The sequence below is a fragment of the Callithrix jacchus genome, chromosome 10 (assembly GCF_049354715.1).
Source record: "Callithrix jacchus isolate 240 chromosome 10, calJac240_pri, whole genome shotgun sequence".
NCBI lineage: Eukaryota > Metazoa > Chordata > Mammalia > Primates > Cebidae > Callithrix > Callithrix jacchus.
This window is the reverse complement of record NC_133511.1, coordinates 122,114,132-122,131,540: the sequence shown is the minus strand read 5'-3', so window position 1 is coordinate 122,131,540 and position 17,409 is coordinate 122,114,132. Positions and strand designations below refer to the sequence as shown.

At 55.2% G+C, this 17,409-nt stretch overlaps 2 protein-coding genes across 4 annotated transcripts; one reads left to right on the top strand and one right to left on the bottom strand.

The window, feature by feature from the left end:
- Positions 1 to 3,140: 3,140 nt before the first annotated feature.
- On the top strand, positions 3,141 to 13,999 carry NAALADL1 (N-acetylated alpha-linked acidic dipeptidase like 1). The gene is made up of 18 exons (XM_035263243.3): positions 3,141 to 3,410; positions 3,497 to 3,669; positions 3,763 to 3,884; positions 4,268 to 4,390; positions 6,929 to 7,212; positions 7,314 to 7,418; positions 8,081 to 8,166; positions 8,326 to 8,445; positions 10,460 to 10,545; positions 10,630 to 10,693; positions 10,797 to 10,864; positions 11,106 to 11,197; positions 11,279 to 11,369; positions 12,331 to 12,412; positions 12,495 to 12,668; positions 12,744 to 12,831; positions 12,942 to 13,034; positions 13,382 to 13,999. Exons 1-18 carry the CDS (start codon positions 3,166 to 3,168, stop codon positions 13,566 to 13,568), a joined length of 2,283 nt encoding a protein of 760 aa, XP_035119134.1. The 5' UTR covers positions 3,141 to 3,165; the 3' UTR covers positions 13,569 to 13,999.
- SAC3D1 (SAC3 domain containing 1) lies at positions 14,000 to 17,403 on the bottom strand. 3 transcript variants are annotated; one of them, XM_009008450.5, is made up of 3 exons: positions 17,262 to 17,403; positions 16,489 to 17,140; positions 14,000 to 14,599 (listed from the first exon to the last, which is right to left on the bottom strand). In XM_009008450.5, the coding sequence occupies exons 2-3, from the start codon at positions 17,060 to 17,062 to the stop codon at positions 14,085 to 14,087; spliced, it is 1,089 nt and encodes a 362-aa protein (XP_009006698.3). In that variant the 5' UTR covers positions 17,063 to 17,140; positions 17,262 to 17,403; the 3' UTR covers positions 14,000 to 14,084. The 3 variants fall into 3 exon arrangements, with proteins under 3 accessions (XP_009006698.3, XP_035119135.1, XP_035119137.1); XM_035263244.3 differs by having other exon boundaries at positions 14,365 to 14,599; positions 16,427 to 17,295; XM_035263246.3 differs by lacking the exon at positions 14,000 to 14,599 and adding an exon at positions 15,481 to 15,787 and having other exon boundaries at positions 16,489 to 17,295.
- Between the last annotated feature and the right edge of the window lie 6 nt (positions 17,404 to 17,409).

Here is a 17,409-nt window from a genome sequence, read left to right as displayed (position 1 = left end):
AGGCCGGGCGCAGTGGCTCATGCCTGTAATCCCAGCACTTTGGGAGGCTGAGGTGGCGGATCACAAGGGCAAGAGATCGAGACCATCCTGGCCAACATGGTGAAACCCCATCTCTACTAAAAATACAAAAATTAGCTGGGCATGGTGGTGTGCGCCTGTAGTCCCAGCTACTCAGGAGGCTGAGGCAGGAGAATTGCTTGAACCCAGGAGGTGGTGGTTGCGGTGAGCCAAGATCGTGCCACTGCACTCCAGCCTGGCGCCCGACAATGGAGCAAGACTCTGTCTCAAAAAAAAAAAAAAAAAGTGTAACTTGTGGGAAGAGGAGGTTGAGGAGGAGGATTGGGAGGTAAGTTCTGGGTATGCTAAGCCTGAAATGCCTTTTGATCGCCCAAGTGTGAATGTATATTGGGCAGCTGGAAATGCAAGAGTTCGGGGGAGAGGTTCTTATGGGAGACGTATACTGTGGCTTTCTGGTTTATAGTTGGTCATTTGTATTGGTTGTCTATTTTGCTGTTACAAATTACTCCAAAACCTAGCAGCCTAAAACCATAAACATGTATTATCTCACACAGTGTCCACAGGTTAGGAATTTCTAAGTGGCTTGGTTCAGTGGCACTGGCTTAGGGTGTCTCATGAGGCTGCAGTCAAGATTCCAGCAGGGGCTGCCGTATTCTGAAGGCTTGGCTGGTGTTGGAGGACCCATTTCCATGGTGGCTTATTCACAGGGCTAGCAAGTTAGTGCTGAGTGTTGACATGAGGCTTCAGTGCCTCACCGTGAGGACTGTCCATAGTGTTTCTTGAGTGTCCTCACAACATGGCGTCTGGGAGGCCACGTGGCTCTGCAAGCACATCCAGGGGCAAGAGTACAGGTACAGAGGAGGCAGAGAGTGAGTCAGATGTAACCAGAATGGGGTTTTCCCAGGGGATGTGAGCAAAGCAGAGAGGATCGGGGGTTGAGAGGGTTTCCAGGGCTCTAACTGGGCAAGGTGAGTACATGTGGGAGGCGAAGGAGGGTGGAATGAAGGTGAGTGTGTGGGGCAGGTGGAGAGTGGGACGGAGCCAGCAGCAGTACATTGCTGGTCCTGGAAGATTAAAGACCCCTTGGAGCCAGAGCCATTGGGGGAATAAAGTGGGAAAATGAAAGGTGGTCACATGCCCTAACTACCTTAAGTGATTTCCAGCAACGCCCACAATCCGGAATATTCTGGGAGGGGGCCATACCACCCATCCAGCAAAGATGGAGGAAGAAAATTAACCAAGTTAATGTCTGATGCCTACAGCCATGTAGGCACCATGGATGCCAGCAGCCTGAGTGGATCTCTTGGGTGTCACACACACAGCTGTTTGCACACTCTCTGACACAAACCATGGGTGTCATCCACTTAGGCGTCACACACTCTTGTCCTGTCATCATATGATCGAGGGGTTAACTCCTTCCAGGAGTGGCTGCCTCAGTCCTTCAACTTATCAGCTGACCTTGGCGTCCCGGTTTCCACCTGGTGGTAACTGTCCTGTGTACTCATAAGGAAGGTTTATGCTCCCTGCACTGATGGGCTTCTGATAAGATCCAAGGTCATATTCTGGGCGTCGATAATCACCTTGCCAAGAACTGTGGCTTCCTGGTGCACCTCCCAGAAGTCACTGATCACACGACACCCCCTCCCAGCCACCCCAGTCCTCCCATGCTGACCCTCCTGACCAGCAGCACAAGAGATGATGGTGCCAGCAAAATGGGGTTGTGAGCAGGAAGGAGGCTACTCTGAGATGGGGCTGTGAAATCACACACACACATGCACACACACGCGCACACATGCACACACGCACACACACACGCACACACACTCTGCCCTGGCCCAGCCCCCAAGCTCTGCAGGCGTCTTTGAGCCCATCCATGGGCTGCAACCTAGCCAGGCAGAGTCAAGGCAGGACAGGCCATGAGAGGGTGGGAGAAGTCTCAGCTCAAGCCCTAGGGACCCTCCCAGCCCTGCCTGGCTGTAAGATCTGGAAGAGGCTCAGTATGTGTATGGCGTACTTGGGGCCTCATTGCCCTCTCTGCCCTTGCACATGCTGGAATACCTTCTCAGCCTTGGAGGACCCCCTCAAATGTTCCCCCCAGACGGAATTCCTCACTCTCTCACTGGGAGCATGCTGATCCTCCCTCTACGGGGCACTGGCCACATGGCTGAACCTGGAGTCTGTCTGCCTCACCTGCTGGACTTTCTTCCCCACAGCTTTGCATGGCTCTAGCGTAGCGCAGAATGAATAAACAGTGCTTGCATGTATAGGGAAGGAATGAATAGGTGAATGGAGGGATGGGGGGATCGACAAATAGGAGAGTGGATGACGGAGTCCAGGCAGGGCAAAGGAATAGAAGAAGAGTCAGCTTTCTAAGGAGGCATGGGCTTCCCTGGCTGCGTCCTCTGGGACGGCTTCCCTTCCCAGGACTCCCACTCCTCGCAAAGCTGGGCCCCTTTCAGGATAGATGCAGAGAATTCTTCTGGGTACCCCTTCTTCCTTTGACTCTAGGCCTTATGTCTTAGGGAGTCAGATGAGGGATGAGTAGCTAAAATGAATGAGCTCCAGTTATGTCTACAGATGCCATCTTGTTGAATGAAAATGGTGCCACAGGGTTATGAAGCAGGTTTTATTATCCCCACCATGCAGCTGAGAAAATAGGCATAGAGAAGCCGAGTGAATTGCCCAAGGTCACACAGCTTATGTCCAGCAAGGAGGAGGCCTCAACTCAAAATCTGCTCAGGCAGGCAGGGCTGGGTGTTCTGCAGATCAGCTGCCTTGGAGGGAGGCAGAGGCAGTGAGGGTGGGCAGTGGGCATGGCCCTGCTGTGAATGCAGGAGCTCTGAGTTCTAGTCAGTCCTGGCTTGGCCTCTGTTTTACTGGGATACTGTGGGTAAGACCCGTCCCTCTGGGCCTCAGTGCCCCTGGGTGGCCTTGCTGCCCTTGGAGGGCCATTCCAGGTAAACGATGCAGAATGTGGTGGATGTGGATGGCTCCTGGCTCTCACTGTGAGATGTTCCTCTCTCTCCCTGCCAACTGGGGGCCAAAGGGCAGTGCCACCCATGGGGTAATGGTTAACCAGGCCCAACACCCCCTATATGTGGAATTACCTATAGACCAGGCCCACCCCAGTGGCTGAGAGGCCACAGGATGCAGTGGACAAAGGTGTTGGGGCTGGGGCTGGGGGCTGCTGCCTTCTTGGGGCTGGGGATCATCCTGGGCCACTTTGCCATCCCCAAGGAAGCCAGCTCACCAGCCCCAGGGCCCCCAGTTACAGGGCTCCCAGTTACAGGGTCCCCAGCCCCCAGCATCTCAGCCCCCCAGGACCTGGACCTACAGATCCTGGAGACCGTCATGGGGCAGCTGAATGCCAGCAGGATCCGGGAGAACCTCAGGTGAGAGGTGGGGGTGTCTGCTCCTCCATTTGCCAGAAGCCCCTGCCCTGATGCTGGCCTTGCCCCTCCCTCTGTCCACTCTGCAGAGAACTCTCCAGGGAGCCGCACGTTGCCACCAGCCCTCGGGATGAAGACCTGGTGCAGCTGCTACTGCAGCGCTGGAGGGACCCAGAGTCAGGCCTGGACTCGGCCGAGGCCTCCAACTACGAGGTGCTGCTGTCCTTCCCCAGCCAGGAGCAGCCTAACCTTGTACACGTTGGTGAGGTCCTGCCCAGCCTTGGGAATGTCCCAGCGGTTTCCCAGTGGGGGAGCTGCTGGGCCAGCCATGACACTGCCACCCAACCCCCAACAGTGGGCCCCACTGGGGACATCATCTACTCCTGCCGCCAGACCGAGGAGAACCTGACCGGGGAGCAAGGGGGGCCAGATGTGGTACAACCCTACGCTGCCTATGCTCCCCCTGGATCCCCACAGGTGGGCCCAGAACCCCCCTACTGCCCTGGCCCAGCTCCCTTGGTTCCACCCAGGCTTCTCCCACCCTGACCCAGGGAACATGCCTTGCTGGGGCAAAACGCCCACTCCTGAATGTACTCACCTGCACCCTTCATCACTGCTCCTTTCCTCCATCAGTCATTCAACAAACGCCAGTAGCTCTGCTCAAGGCCAGGCCTGCTAACAGGGCACCCAGACATGGAGGAAACCAGGGGTGACTGTCCTTGGGGAGTTTATAAGCTCTGGGCAAGGTGGGGGAACAGAATCCAAATCCTTCCTCCTGCCACCCAGCTTTCCAGCCCCCTTCCCGCCTCCACTGCCCTTCGCTGGGCCCAGCTCTAAGGATCACCTCCTCCTGGGACTAGGGCCTCCTCGTCTATGCCAACCGGGGCTCGGAAGAAGACTTTAAGGAGCTACAGACTCAGGGCATCAAACTCGAAGGCACCATTGCCCTGACTCGCTATGGGGGTGTAGGGCGTGGGGCCAAGGTGAGTGGCAGTTCCCCAGTACAGGAGGCCTGGGCCAGGAAGGGGCCAGAGAGTGGACTGAAGAAAGTGTGGGGAAGGGGAAAAGAGAAGGGGCAGTGCTGAGCAGGGAACCAAGCCCCAGGCTGGGGCAGGAAAGGCGAGCTGTTTTCAGGTTGTCCTACCAATGGGCGGTGTGGCCTTGGGTGCTTCCCTGACCCTCTCTGAGCCGTAGGAAACAAAGGGGTTGAGTAGTTTTCAGGTTGGGTATTCCAGAGTCTAAGTCCTCCTGTGGAAATCCTTCCTGTTGGCCCTCTGCCTGCCATTTCTTTTCCTTTTTTTTTTTTTTTTTTTTTTTTTTTTTGCCATTTCTTTTCCATCAAAAATTTGGACTAGGGGCTGGGTGCAGTGGCTCATACCTGTAATCCCAGCATTTTGGGAAGCCAAGGTGGGCGGATCACCTGAGGTCAGGAGTTTGAGACCAGCCTGACCAACATAGTGAATCCCCACCTCTACTAAAAATACAAAATTAGCTGGGCGTGGTGGCATATGCCTCCTTTAATCCCAGCTACTCCGGAGGCTCAGGCAGACGAACTGCTTGAACCCGGGAGGCGGAGACGGTAGTGAGGCGAGATCACACAACTGTACTCCAGCCTGGGCAAAAAAGAGTGAAACTCGGTCTCAAGAAATTTGAACGCCCCCCAAGTTCAAGCGATTCTACTGCCTCAGCTTCTTGAGTAGCTGGGATTATAGACATGCGCCACCACACCCAGCTAATTTTGTATTTTTAATAGAGACTGGGTTTCTCCATGTTGATCAGGCTGGTCTTGAACTCACAACCTCAGGTGATCTGCCAGCCTTAGCCTCCCAAAGTACTGGGATTACAGGCATGAGCCAACCTGCCTGGCAAAAAAATAAAATAATAAAATAAAATAAAATTCTGACTAGGTATTACATGTCCCTGGTTTAAAAAACTTAGAAAAAATTTTAACATAAAAAGTGTAGAATGAGAGAGGGGAAGGAAAGTTAATATTTAATGGGGACAGTTTCGGATTTGTCGACGTAAAGAGTTCTAGCAGTGAGTGGTGGCGATGGTGCGCAGTATGAGTGTGCCCAGTGCCACTGACCTGCACCCTCCACATGCTAAGTTCATGTTATGTGTATTTTACCACCATTTAAAAAACAGTGTCCATAATAAGAGCTGGGAAAAGAGAAAGAAAGAAGGGAGGCGGGGAGAAAGAAAGGAAGAAAAGAAAGGGAGAAAGGGAAAAGAAAAACAAGGGGGAACAAGTAGTGTAGAAATACACAGGGTATTAATTAACCATCACCACTATCCATTTCCAGAACTTTTTCATCATTTCAAACAAACTTTATTTAACTATAACTCCCCATGTCCCTGCCCCAGCCCCTACTCTGTTTCCTTCAACCTCAATTCTACTTTCTGTCTCTGTGAATTTGCCTGTTCTAGGTACCTCGCATAAGTGAAAGTATAAGATATTTGTCTTTTTGTGTCTGGCTTATTTCACTTAATATAACATCTTCAAGGCTCATTGATGTATCAGAACTTTATTTCTTTTTAGGCTGAATAATATTCCATTGTTGTTGCTGTTTTTTTTCAAGACAGAGTCTTGCTTTGTTGCCCAGGCTGGAGTGTAATAGCACGATCTCAGCTCACAATCTCAACCTCCACCTCCTGGGTTCAGGCGACTCTCATGCCTCAGCCCCCCAAGTAGCTGGGACTACAGGTGTGTGCCACCACACCTGGCTAATTTTTGTACTTTTAGTAGAGACAAGCCATGTTGGCCAGGCTGGTCTTGACCTCAGGTGATCTGCCTGCCTTGGCCTCCCAAAGTGCTGGGATTACAGGCATGAGCCCCCGTGCCCCGCCTCTATTGTATGTTATAGCCCACATTTGGTTTAGCCATTCATCTGCTGATGGACACTTGGGCTGTTTCCTCCTTTTGGCCATTGAGAATAGCTCTGTTGTGGATACGAGTACACAACCGTGTATTTTATTTTTTTTGAGACAGTCTGGCTCTGTTGCTCAGGCTGGAGTACAGTGGCCCAATCTCGGCTCACTGCAGCCTCCGCCTCAAGTGATTCTCCTGCCCCAGCCTCCTGAGTAGCTGGGCTTACAGCCACCTGCCACCACACCCAGCTAATTTTTGTAATTTTAGTAGAGATGGGATTTCACCATGTTGCCCAGTGTGGTTTCAAACTTCTGACCTATTCCCTCTGCCTCAGCTTCCCAAAGTGCTGGGATTACAGGTGTGAGCCACCACACCCGGCCCACAACCGTGTTATTTTACACAACTTTATGGTATTCCACTGTAGGATGTCCCTGATATTCAACCAGACTCCGCCGATAGGCACTGGCTTGGCTGTGCCGACCCGACCTTTGCTGTTGCAAGCAGCACTGCCATAAATGACTTGTGCAAACATCACCTTGATGGTGGGAAGATCGGTCTATCCTGGCTTCCACAGTGGAGGAGGGAGGAAGAGGAACAGGACACACCCAGTCCCTGTCCCTCCCTTACACACGACCTCCTCTGCCCGCTGCAGGCTGTGAACGCTGCCAAGCACAGGGTGGCCGCGGTGCTGGTGTACACAGACCCCGCCGACATAAACGACGGACTGAGCTCACCCAGCGAAACCTTTCCCAACTCCTGGTACCTGCCCCCCTCAGGAGTGGAGCGAGGCTCCTACTACGAGTATTTTGGGGACCCTCTGACTCCCTACCTTCCAGCCATTCCCTCTTCCTTCCGCCTGGACTTGGCCAATGTCTCCGGATTTCCCCCAATTCCTACACAGCCCATTGGCTTCCAGGATGCAAGAGACCTACTCTGGTGAGTCTGTGCCCTGGGGTGTCCTGCCCAGCACGAAGTGGCCTCCAAACTTCAAGCCCCACACCCACATTTACCCTGAAGGGCCTCTTCCTCCTTCCCAGCAACCTCGACGGAACTTTGGCCCCCACCACCTGGCAGGGAGCACTGGGCTGCAGCTACAGGTTGGGTCCAGGCTTCCTGCCTAATGGAGACTTCCCAGCAGACAGGTGAGGCGCAGACCCCTTCTCCCTCAGCCGCCCTCTCCCCCAACTCACCTCTCCCTTTCCCTCATGATTGCATTCCCTCTTTCCACTTCAAAGCCGGACCTTCCCCTTTCTTCGCTCTCCCAGACCCTCTCATGACCCCAAAACATCTGTCTTGTCTTTGGGGAAGTTTGTGAAACAGCTGCAGCTGTGTCCTGGGGGGATTCCCCTGCCCCTCTCACCTCATCTCGACATCTGCACCCCATGACTCCCTCTCTTGAAGATGCCAAGCTCCTTCCCAAATCAGGGCCTCTGCCACTCCCAACCTGTACCACCCTCCCTCCCTGCAGCACCCCCTGGCCTCCAGGTGCCCTCTCCTCCCAGGTCCCTTCACTCAGCTCTTCCTGTCCTTGTGGTGTGTCTCGCCCAGGAGAGGGAGGCCCCACAAGCACCAGGTACACATCTGCGGCAGTCACTGCCCCGAGCCTAGTCAGGGGCTAAGTATCCAATAAGCGCCTATCCAGTGAGTGAGCAGGAGATTGGGCTTCAGCCCTGCTGCCTCTCTTGGTACCTCTGGCTCAATGACCTTGAAGTTGCTTTCCAGCTCTGGGCCGTGTTGTCTCCTGCACTGGATGGGGGGCAGTGGGCAAGGCCAAGAGTCTTCTCACACCCTTCACCCTCCCCAGTCAGGTGAATGTGAGTGTCCACAACCGTCTGGAGCTGCGGAACTCCTCCAATGTCCTGGGTATCATCCGCGGGGCTGTGGAGCCTGGTGAGCCCTCCTGTCGCTCAGTGTGCCCCAGGCTCCTGCTCTGTTCTGAGTGCCGCTGCCACTGCATCCTCATCCAGCCCTGCCCTCAATACCCCCACCCCAGCTGCCCTGCCCACCTCTCCCTCTTCTCTGGTTCTCTGCCTTTCTTCCTATGGCCAGATCGATACGTGCTGTATGGGAACCACCGGGACAGCTGGGTGCACGGGGCTGTGGACCCCAGCAGCGGCACCGCCGTCCTCCTGGAGCTCTCCCGAGTCCTGGGGACCCTGCTGAAGAAGGGTGAGGTGGCCCCCTCCCTTGGCCCAGGGACTCTTGCCCCGAAAGGTCACCTTTCTGTTCCACCTCCTCTCCCTCACCCTGCAGTGCTCTCTCTGCCATGCCTGAGGGCCCTGGGGGCAGAAATGCATGACACCAGCCTTAAGGAAGACAGGAATTCGGGTCTTCCCATGTTGATTTCTTGTTTCTGTTTTAGTTTTAGTTATTTATTTTTATAGAGATGAGGGTCTCACTATGTTGCCTAGGCTGGTCTTCAACTCCAGGACTCAATGATCCATAGGCGTGAGTTCCCATACCAGGCCCTCTTTCTTTAGTTTCAAAAACTCGTGGTAAAATATACACAACACAATTCACCAGTTTTACATTTGTACGTATTTGTCTCAGTGGCATTAAGTACATTTCTGAAGTTGTGCAGCCATCACGGCCATCAGCTCCAGAACTTCTTCATCTTCCCTTACATGTAACATCCCAGAGTTCCAAGCGTGGCATCTGAACCAATCCCCACTCAACTGCAATTACACAGGAACACTCCACTCCTGTCAAGCTCCATCCCCCTCCTTGGATGATACTGCAGTCACAGTTCAGAAAAGAGAATTGAAGCCTGGCCACAGTGGTTCATACCTGTTATCCCAGCACTTTGGGAGACTGAGGTGGGCAGACTGCTTGAGCCCAGGAGTTCAAGACCAACCTGGGCGACATAGTGAGACATTGTCACTACAAAAAATAAACATAAAAAAATAACCAGGCATGGTGACATGTGCCTGTGGTCCCAGCTACTTCAGAGGCTGTGTAGGAGGAACGCTTGAGCCTGGGAGGTCGAGGCTGCAGCAAGCCATGATCACGCTCCAATCCAGGATCACACTAGTGATCTGGCCACTGGTTTCCTTTAATCTATAAAAATTGTTTAGTTGTTCATTACTCTTTCATGATCCTTTTATTATTATCCTGCTATTATGTCAAATACCCCTCAATTTCGGTTTGTCTCATTTGATTTAGATTATATATTTTTGGCAGAAAAAAGTGTAAACACTTGTTATTGGAAGCATGTAATCACATCACACTGAAAATGTCTTCATTTGCTGGTTGCAGTGGCTCGTGCCTATAATCCCAGCACTTTAGGAGGCTGAGGTGGGTGTATTGCTTTAGCTCAGGAGTTCAGGACTGGCTGGGCAACATGGAGAAACCCCATCTCTACCCAAAATACATAGTAGCCAGGCATGGTGGTGTATGCCTGTGGTCCCAGCTACTTGGAAGGTTGAGGTGAGAGGATCACTGGACCCCAGGAAGTTGAGGTTGCAGGGAGCTGAGATCGCACCACTGCACTCCAGCCTGGGCCACAGAGTGAGACTCTTTCATCCAGGCTGGATGCAGTGGCACAATCTCGACTCCCTGAAATCTTTGCCTCCCAGGCTCGAGCGATTCTGCTGCCTGAACCCGGGAGTGGAGCACCCTGCAGCCTGGCTTCTACCTCTAGTCCCTGGGCCCACTGTAGCACAGTGTGGAGCCAAATATCTGGATTTGAAACTGGCTCTGTTGCCTACCAGCTGTGTGACCCTGGGAAAGTCATTTAGCTTCTTTGCCTCAGTTTCTTCAACTGTGAAATGGAAATAATATTTTCTCCCTCAAGGCATTGTTGTAAGGATTGGTTCAATGTGGATAAGGCCCTATGAGGAAACCTTCATATGTTATCACCGAGTGAAAGAGGCTGTGGAGTTTGGCCTGGAGGCGGGGGTTGAGGGTGGAGGGTCGGAAGTCTTCCCGGAGCATGCCCACAGAGAGAGGGGCGGCGGACATTCTGGCAAAGGGACCACCTGACCCTTTGGGGAGCTTGGAGTTGGAGTCAGTGTTTGGTGCAGGAGCCTCCTGGAAGGCCTGGCTGCAGGGTGCCACGACCTCCTGTCACGAGCTGCCCTGCCTTTTCCACCTCTCCCGTCCTCCCCATGTCAGCAGCCTTTCTCCTAAGGCACCCCAGGATCGGGAGGACTCCGTTTTCCAATCCTCTATCCCCGCTTCCCAGGCACCTGGCGTCCCCGCAGATCAATCGTGTTTGCAAGCTGGGGGGCTGAGGAGTTTGGGCTCATTGGCTCCACGGAGTTCACAGAAGTGAGTGGCCCTACCCTGTAGGGGATTTAAAGGGGTTCCCAGGGCAGCACGGCACAGTGCTGACGTCGACCCTCGCACCCGCAGGAATTCTTCAACAAGCTGCAGGAGCGCACGGTGGCCTACATCAACGTGGACATCTCGGTGTTTGGTATGGGGGTGGCGGGGCGGGAAAGGGGAGGGGACGGCCTGACGACGGGGTGGGTAAATGAAGGGGCTGGGGCCCAAACAGTCTTTCTCCCCTCCTCCCACAGCCAACGCTACCCTCAGGGTGCAGGGGACGCCCCCTGTTCAGAGTGTCGTCTTCTCTGCAACCAAAGAGGTGGAAGTGGGCGGGCCCAGCGGGGCTGAACTAGCGGGGGCGGGGCAGTGCGGTGGGCGGGGCCGCGTGGGCGGGCGGGGCTGGGAGTGGTACTCTCTACATCTGCTGGGGCTGAAGTGAGAGGCTGGGGCGAGCCTCGTAAGGACTGGACCGTGGGTGGGCTGGAGACCGGCGGAGGACACCCCTTGTTGTTGGGGCTAGGGAGGGCCCTGCACCGAGACTAAATTCTTCCTCCTGCCAGATCCGCTCACCAGGCCCTGGCAACCTGAGCATCTACGACAACTGGATCCGGTACTTCAACCGCAGCAGCCCGGTGTACGGCCTGGTCCCCAGGTAAGCCCCGGTTCGGAAGAGGGCCCGGGGCTTGGCGGTCCGGCCCAGCGCTCTTTATCCCGGCCCCCTTCCTTCTCGCAGCCTGGGTTCTCTGGGTGCTGGCAGCGACTATGCACCTTTCATTCACTTCTTGGGCATCTCCTCCATGGACCTCGCCTACACCTATGACCGGGTGAGCAGGAACCCCTCTGCCCCTGTCCCGGTACCTTGCTGCACGCACCACCTACCTCCTCTTCCTGGGGCTGTTCTGGTATAGACTGAACCCTTCTCCTTTACTCATTGCTACTTCTGCCAAGTTTCTTAAACACACACACACACACACACACACACACACGCACATATTATATATAGATGGAGTCTTGCTTTGTTGCCAGGCTGGTTTTGAACTCATGGGCTCAAGCCATCCTCCCACCTCAGCCTCCCGAAGTGCTGGGATTACAGGCATGAGACTCACCGCCCGGCCTCTGCCAAGTTGTGTAACCTTTTCAAGCATCTCTTTATGCTCATCTATGTTATTTTATCAAATGTAAGATACTACTGATTATAAGACGTGCCATTATGCTATGCAACACTCAGGAAAAAACACCACCACTTCCAACCAGTTGTAGGATGCCATTGCCTGTAAGAACTGTCCTGTTCTAGAGATCTTAAAGTGTGAGGCGAAAAAGTTAATCTCAGCATCGATTAACTCAGAGTATGAAGCAGGGATGACCCATACCATTGGTATGAGTGTTGGGGTAAAGGTAAAACAAGACAAGGGGTGCACAGTGACCAGCTGGAATCTCCATTTCATGCTCCAAAAAGTGCGTTCTCCACTTCACAGTGACAGCGATTCTCAGTAGTAGAGATGGGATTTCAATCTCTTTATCTGACTCCAAAGCCCCAGGTTCTTCTCCTTCCTGTGAAACTGGAAACTGGCACCAGACCCAGCTCTGCCACTGATTAGCTGTGTGATGTCAGGCAGGTTAACCTCTCTGAGCTTCAGTTTCCTTTTCTGTGGAAATTCTAGAACCCACCTCACATACATGAGCAGGATCCAATGGAGATAATGGCCACATTTTGTAGCTCCCTGGAGGTATACGTTCTCCCACTTCCCATCCCAAGCCTCTCACCTCTGGGCCTTGTTCCCCCAGAGCAAGACTTCAGCCAGGATCTACCCCACCTACCACACAGCCTTTGACACCTTTGACTATGTGGACAAGTTTTTGGACCCAGGTGAGGAGGGGTCAAGGGGCATCCTGAGACCGGGACAAGAGAGGCTGAAGACCCAGCCCTGGCCTTGTGACCCTTGCTGCAGGCTTCGGTAGCCATCAGGCTGTGGCCCAGACAGCAGGGAGTGTGATTCTCCGGCTCAGTGACAGCTTCTTCCTGCCTCTCAACGTCAGTGACTACAGTGAGACACTCCTCAGCTTCCTGCAGGCAGCCCAGCAAGACCTCGGGGCCCTGCTGGAGCAGCACAGCATCAGCCTGGGTATGCACAGCCCCTGATGCTGAGGCGCGGGGAGCCCTGCACCCCCAGGACTAAGCCACTGCTTGTTCCTCACAGGGCCTCTGGTGGCTGCAGTGGAGAAGTTTGATGCAGAAGCTGCAGCCTTGGGCGAACGCATATCGACACTGCAGAATGGCAGCCCTGAGTGAGCAAGGGCAGCAGGCAGGGTCTGGGAGGGCAGTATCCAGGGAAGGATACCAGGCTGGTAGCTGGGCTGCTGGCTCCAGGGTGACCGGCAGGTCCTGCCTCCACCAGCCCCCTGCAGGTCCGGATGCTCAATGACCAGCTGATGCTCTTGGAACGGACCTTCCTGAACCCTCGAGCCTTCCCAGAGGAACGCTACTACAGGTGAGTCTGTTCCCAAGTCCTGGGAGCTGCCTCCCGGTGGGGCCGAGCAAGGCCCTCAACCTGAGAGGAGGTGGGTAGCTTCTCTGCCCTTTACAGCACAACCCAGCCCCTGAAGAAGTTGGGAATGTGAGGCTCAGGGAGGGGAGGAAAGTTGCTTGAGGGTCCCTCTGGGAGCTGAGACTAGAACCCACATATCCTTCTCCACTGCCACTGCTGTAAGAGCCCCCCGGCTTCCAGAGACAAACGGAGGGAGATGCTTTTCTGCCTAGCTGCATACAGGAGCTGAGCCAGTTCCAGACACAGGCTGCTCTTTCCTGACCCTGATCCTGTTTCATTTCTCCCACCAGCCATGTGCTCTGGGCGCCTCGCACAGGCTCCGTAGCCACATTCCCAGGCCTATCCAATGCCTGCTCCAGGGCCAGGGACACAGCCCCTGGATCTGAAGCTTGGGCTGAGGTGCAGAGACAGATCAGCATTGTGGTGATGGCCCTGGAGGGTGCAGCAGCCACCCTGAGGCCTGTGGCTGACCTCTGACCCCAGCCCTCTTCCTTCAGCCCTCCCTTTACCCCCACCCTTTCCTGCCTGCTTTCCTGAATGTCCTTGTCTTCCTTGGTGCCAGGGGAGGGCACAACCACAGGACCCTCTCAAGCTTCTCAGGCAACAGCTTGGGGTCCCTGAGGGGAGTGGCAAGCCCTGATGCAACTCACCCTCAACCTGGCACAGGTGGCAGAGGGTGGGCAGAGGGGACAGGGATTGTGGGAATGGCAAAACCACCAACTGCTCTTGCTGGCGGGTGGGTGAAGATGGGATGCATGCCAACTCAGATCACCAAGGCCAAGGACCAGTGGAGAAACTGAGGCACAGGGTGCCCTGGGCTTTGCCTAGTCTGTTTTCCTCTCCCTGCATGCTGGGTGTCCTAACTCCCTACAACAGCTCCCCAAATAAATCAAGTCAAGTGACTGGTACCAACAAAACAAGTTCCTTTTATTATCTGGGAACCATGGAAAAAGAAACCTAAGTGCTCTGACCCAGTCCGGGGCTCTGGGAGGCTCATGTTCCCTCCTCAGGTAGGGATCCAGATCTGTCCATGCCCTCATCTTCCTCCTCTGCCATGACCACCTCCTCCAGGGTGCGTCCTCCAAGTTTGCTTTCCACTAACACCTTGCATGTACCGGCGGGTGGTAGCCCTTCCTCCACGTAGCGACCCCTCAGGAACACAACTCTCTCCTCTCCGTCCAAGGGCAGCCCGTGGGCCTGGCACAGGTCCCGTGCTTCCTTGAGTCCATCCAGGGCCAGCAGGTTGACCATAAAGCCCAGAGGCAAAGTCTGGCCCTTGGGGGTGCTAAAGGCACGAGCGAGGCGGGCCAGGGCTTCCCGGCGTGCATGGCCCACATGGCACTGCACAGCACAACTTGGCAGGTAGGGCAGGGTCTGGAGTAGGCGGAACAGGCGGGCAGCATTGCCCTCTCGGAAGGCAGCATCTACTGCCAAGGCCTTGCGGAGGGGCGGGCAGGTACGCAGGGCAGCAGGTAGCTGTAGAACCTCGCGCAGGGCCTCCACTGAGCCTGTGAGGGTGGGAAGCCAGAATGAGGATGCCAGGTCCTTACAGGATCAGGACCATCTCCACTCCCAACTCTTCATTCTTCCTTGCCACGCCCACCTTCCTCTGGCCCAAGCTCAGCTCCAGACCTCCCTCCCACCTACCTGAACACACCCCTTCTCCAGGCCTAGCCCACCTTCCCTCCTCCCTCTAAGGTCCAGCCATTGGCTCCTTCCCTGACCCATATTTGAATGAGTTGCCTCAGGCTCTAGACCTCCTGCAGTCCGGATCCTTACTTACAACACTGAGGTAGGCAGGGTGTACCGCTTTGGGAAGCTGGCCCAGATAATGTAATGAATGACTCGTCTGAGAGTGGTGACCCCAATCCAAGTTTTCTGACTTGATTTCCCACTACCCTGGCTTCCCTGCACCCACAGTTTTGGAAGCCAATTCTGCCTCACCTTCTCCTGACCACCCCAGAAGGCCAATTCTTCAGGAGATTATGCTCCTACTTCCCTTCCAGAAGAGTTTCAGGCACTGGAACCTTGGGCCACTTTTGTAAACTGGGGCTTCTAAACAATTAGTAGGTTGTGAAGTCAACAGCATTTTGTTACAACTGTATAGAACAGTCTTTTTTTTTGAGACCACTTGCTCTGTCACCCGGGCTGGAGTATAGTGGGTCACTGCAACCTCCACCACCTCGCAGGTTCAAGTGATTCTCCGGCATCAGCCTCCCGAGTAGCTGGGATTACAGGCATGTGCCACATGCCCAGATAATTTCTGCATTTTTAGTAGAGAGGGCCGGGCCAGAACAGAGCTTATTAGAGGGCTGGGCACAGTGGCTCATGCCTGTAATCCTAGCACTTTGGGGGACCAAGGTGGTAGGATCAGTTTAGCCCAGGAGTTTGAGATCATCCTAGTTAACATGGCAAGACCCCAATCTCTATGTAAAAATAAATTTTTAAAAATTAAAAGAAAATCATGGTCCTACCTCTGCTACTGTTCAGTGCTGTGTCAAGAGGCAAGTCAACTCACCACCCTGGGCTTCGGTTTCTTCCCCCACTAGACCAGGGATAATTACTGTCTTCTTCACAGTGTGAACAAGATAAACCATTAACTGGGCATGATGGCAGGCACCCAGATACTTGGAAAGGTGGGGCAGGAGGATCACTTGAGCCCAGGAATTCGAGTGGCAACAAGTGAGACCTCATCTCTACAAACAATTTTTTTAAGTTAGCCAGGTTGTGCACCTCTGTGGTGCCAGCTGCTCGGAAGGCGGATCCCTTGAGCCCAGGAGGTTGACGCTGCAGTAAACTATGATCCAGCCAGCCTGGGCAACAAAGTGAGGCCCTGTCTTAAAAAACACCAACAGGCTGGGTGTGGTGGCTCATGCTTGTAATCCCAGACTTTTGGGAGGCAGAGGTGAGTGGATCATTTGAGGTTAGGAGTTTGAGACCAACATGGCCAACATGGTGAAACCCTATCTCTACTAAAAATACAAAAATTAGCCAGGTGTGATGGCAGGCACCTGTAGTCCTAGCTCCTCGGGAGGCTGAGGCAGGAGAGTCTCCTGAACCTAGGAGGCAGAGATTGCAGTGAGCCAAGATCATGACACTGCACTCCAGCCTGGATGACAGAGCGACAATTCGTCTCAAAAAAAAAAAAAGAGGTTAAAAATCACGATCACGATGTAGGCCAAGTCTCTCGTTCTATCCTCGCCCCCTCCACTTTTATTCCTGAGGCAACTAAGACTCAGACGGGCCCGAGGTCCCATGTCGGGCTGGGTGGATCTTGTGCTGTCCTGGGAGGGAGCTAATGGTGAGATGTTAAAGCCAATCCTTCCTTTCCCTACCTCCACTGTCATGGAGGGCTCCTGTTCCCACGCTCTACCCAGCTGCCAGGACCCCGACTCACCCAGGTTATAGAGCAGAAAGAGGCCCTGGAAAGCCGGCTGGCGGGGGTGCGGTCCGGTGCTCCGAGCGTAGCAGCGCCGCAGCGAGCCGAAGCCCTCCTGCACCTGGGCCTGCAGCAGCACCGGGTCCGCGGGTCCCCGCGCCACGTCGGGCCCGAGCCGCGCCACCACGGCCAGCAGCGTGGCCAGCGCCGCCTCGAGCACCACTGCTGCCTCGGCGTCGCCCGCGCCCTGCAGGGCCAGGTCCAGGCGCACGGCTCGCAGGCGGTCCGCCACGAAGCTGGCCACCTCTGCGCGGGCGGCGTCTGTGCTCTCTGCCACCTCACCCGCCAGGTAGCGCACGGTGGCCAGCAGCACAGAGGGCGGACGCAACTGGCTGGGTGGGGGCCGGGGCTTGCCGGCGGCTGGTCGGCTGTACTCCTTCACCGCGCGCTGCGGATCAGCGCGCGGCGGGTCCTGGCGACACCCCGGCGCCACCTCCAAGCGGTGCAGGCGGCGCTCCCTTTCACGCTGGGCGCGCTCGGCGGCCGGGCACATGTCCGGGCAGGTGCCCGCGGGCAGTTCGCAGCCGGGCATGAGGGGGTGCGAGGAGACGGTGGGGGCTCAGCATCCCGGGGACGGCGGTGCCGCGGAAGAGCACGCGAGGCCGGCTGGCTATAGGGAGCAACGGAACGGGGCTGAACCTGGCTGGGCCGTCCTGCCCGCCATGATCTTCGGCCTCCTGGTCGCCCGTCGGGCCACCGCCGTCCTCCCCTGCCCACCTCCGTCCTCTCACCCGGTCCCGTCGAATCGGCCTCCCCAGATGCACTGCGCTGTAGTCCTGCAACGTCCCTGTAGTTCCCGCGCGGCAAAGAGTCCCCATCAAGCGCCAAGTACAGCTTAGCGCGCACCCCTTGGTGTTTTTAGAGTGTAGTTCCGGCCGC

What these genes read in the sequence shown, in the direction of transcription:
- SAC3D1 (XM_009008450.5), bottom strand. Translation starts at nt 17,062, where the DNA reads ATGCCCGGCTGCGAACTGCCCGCGGGCACCTGCCCGGACATGTGCCCG. An exon ending in CTTTCTGCTCTATAACCTGG is followed by an intron (nt 14,600 to 16,488) that starts GTGAGTCGGGGT and finishes CCACCCTCACAG; the next exon opens with GCTCAGTGGAGGCCCTGCGC.
- NAALADL1 (XM_035263243.3), top strand. Translation starts at nt 3,166, where the DNA reads ATGCAGTGGACAAAGGTGTTGGGGCTGGGGCTGGGGGCTGCTGCCTTC. An exon ending in GTGTAGGGCGTGGGGCCAAG is followed by an intron (nt 4,391 to 6,928) that starts GTGAGTGGCAGT and finishes TGCCCGCTGCAG; the next exon opens with GCTGTGAACGCTGCCAAGCA. An exon ending in GCTCCACGGAGTTCACAGAA is followed by an intron (nt 10,546 to 10,629) that starts GTGAGTGGCCCT and finishes TCGCACCCGCAG; the next exon opens with GAATTCTTCAACAAGCTGCA.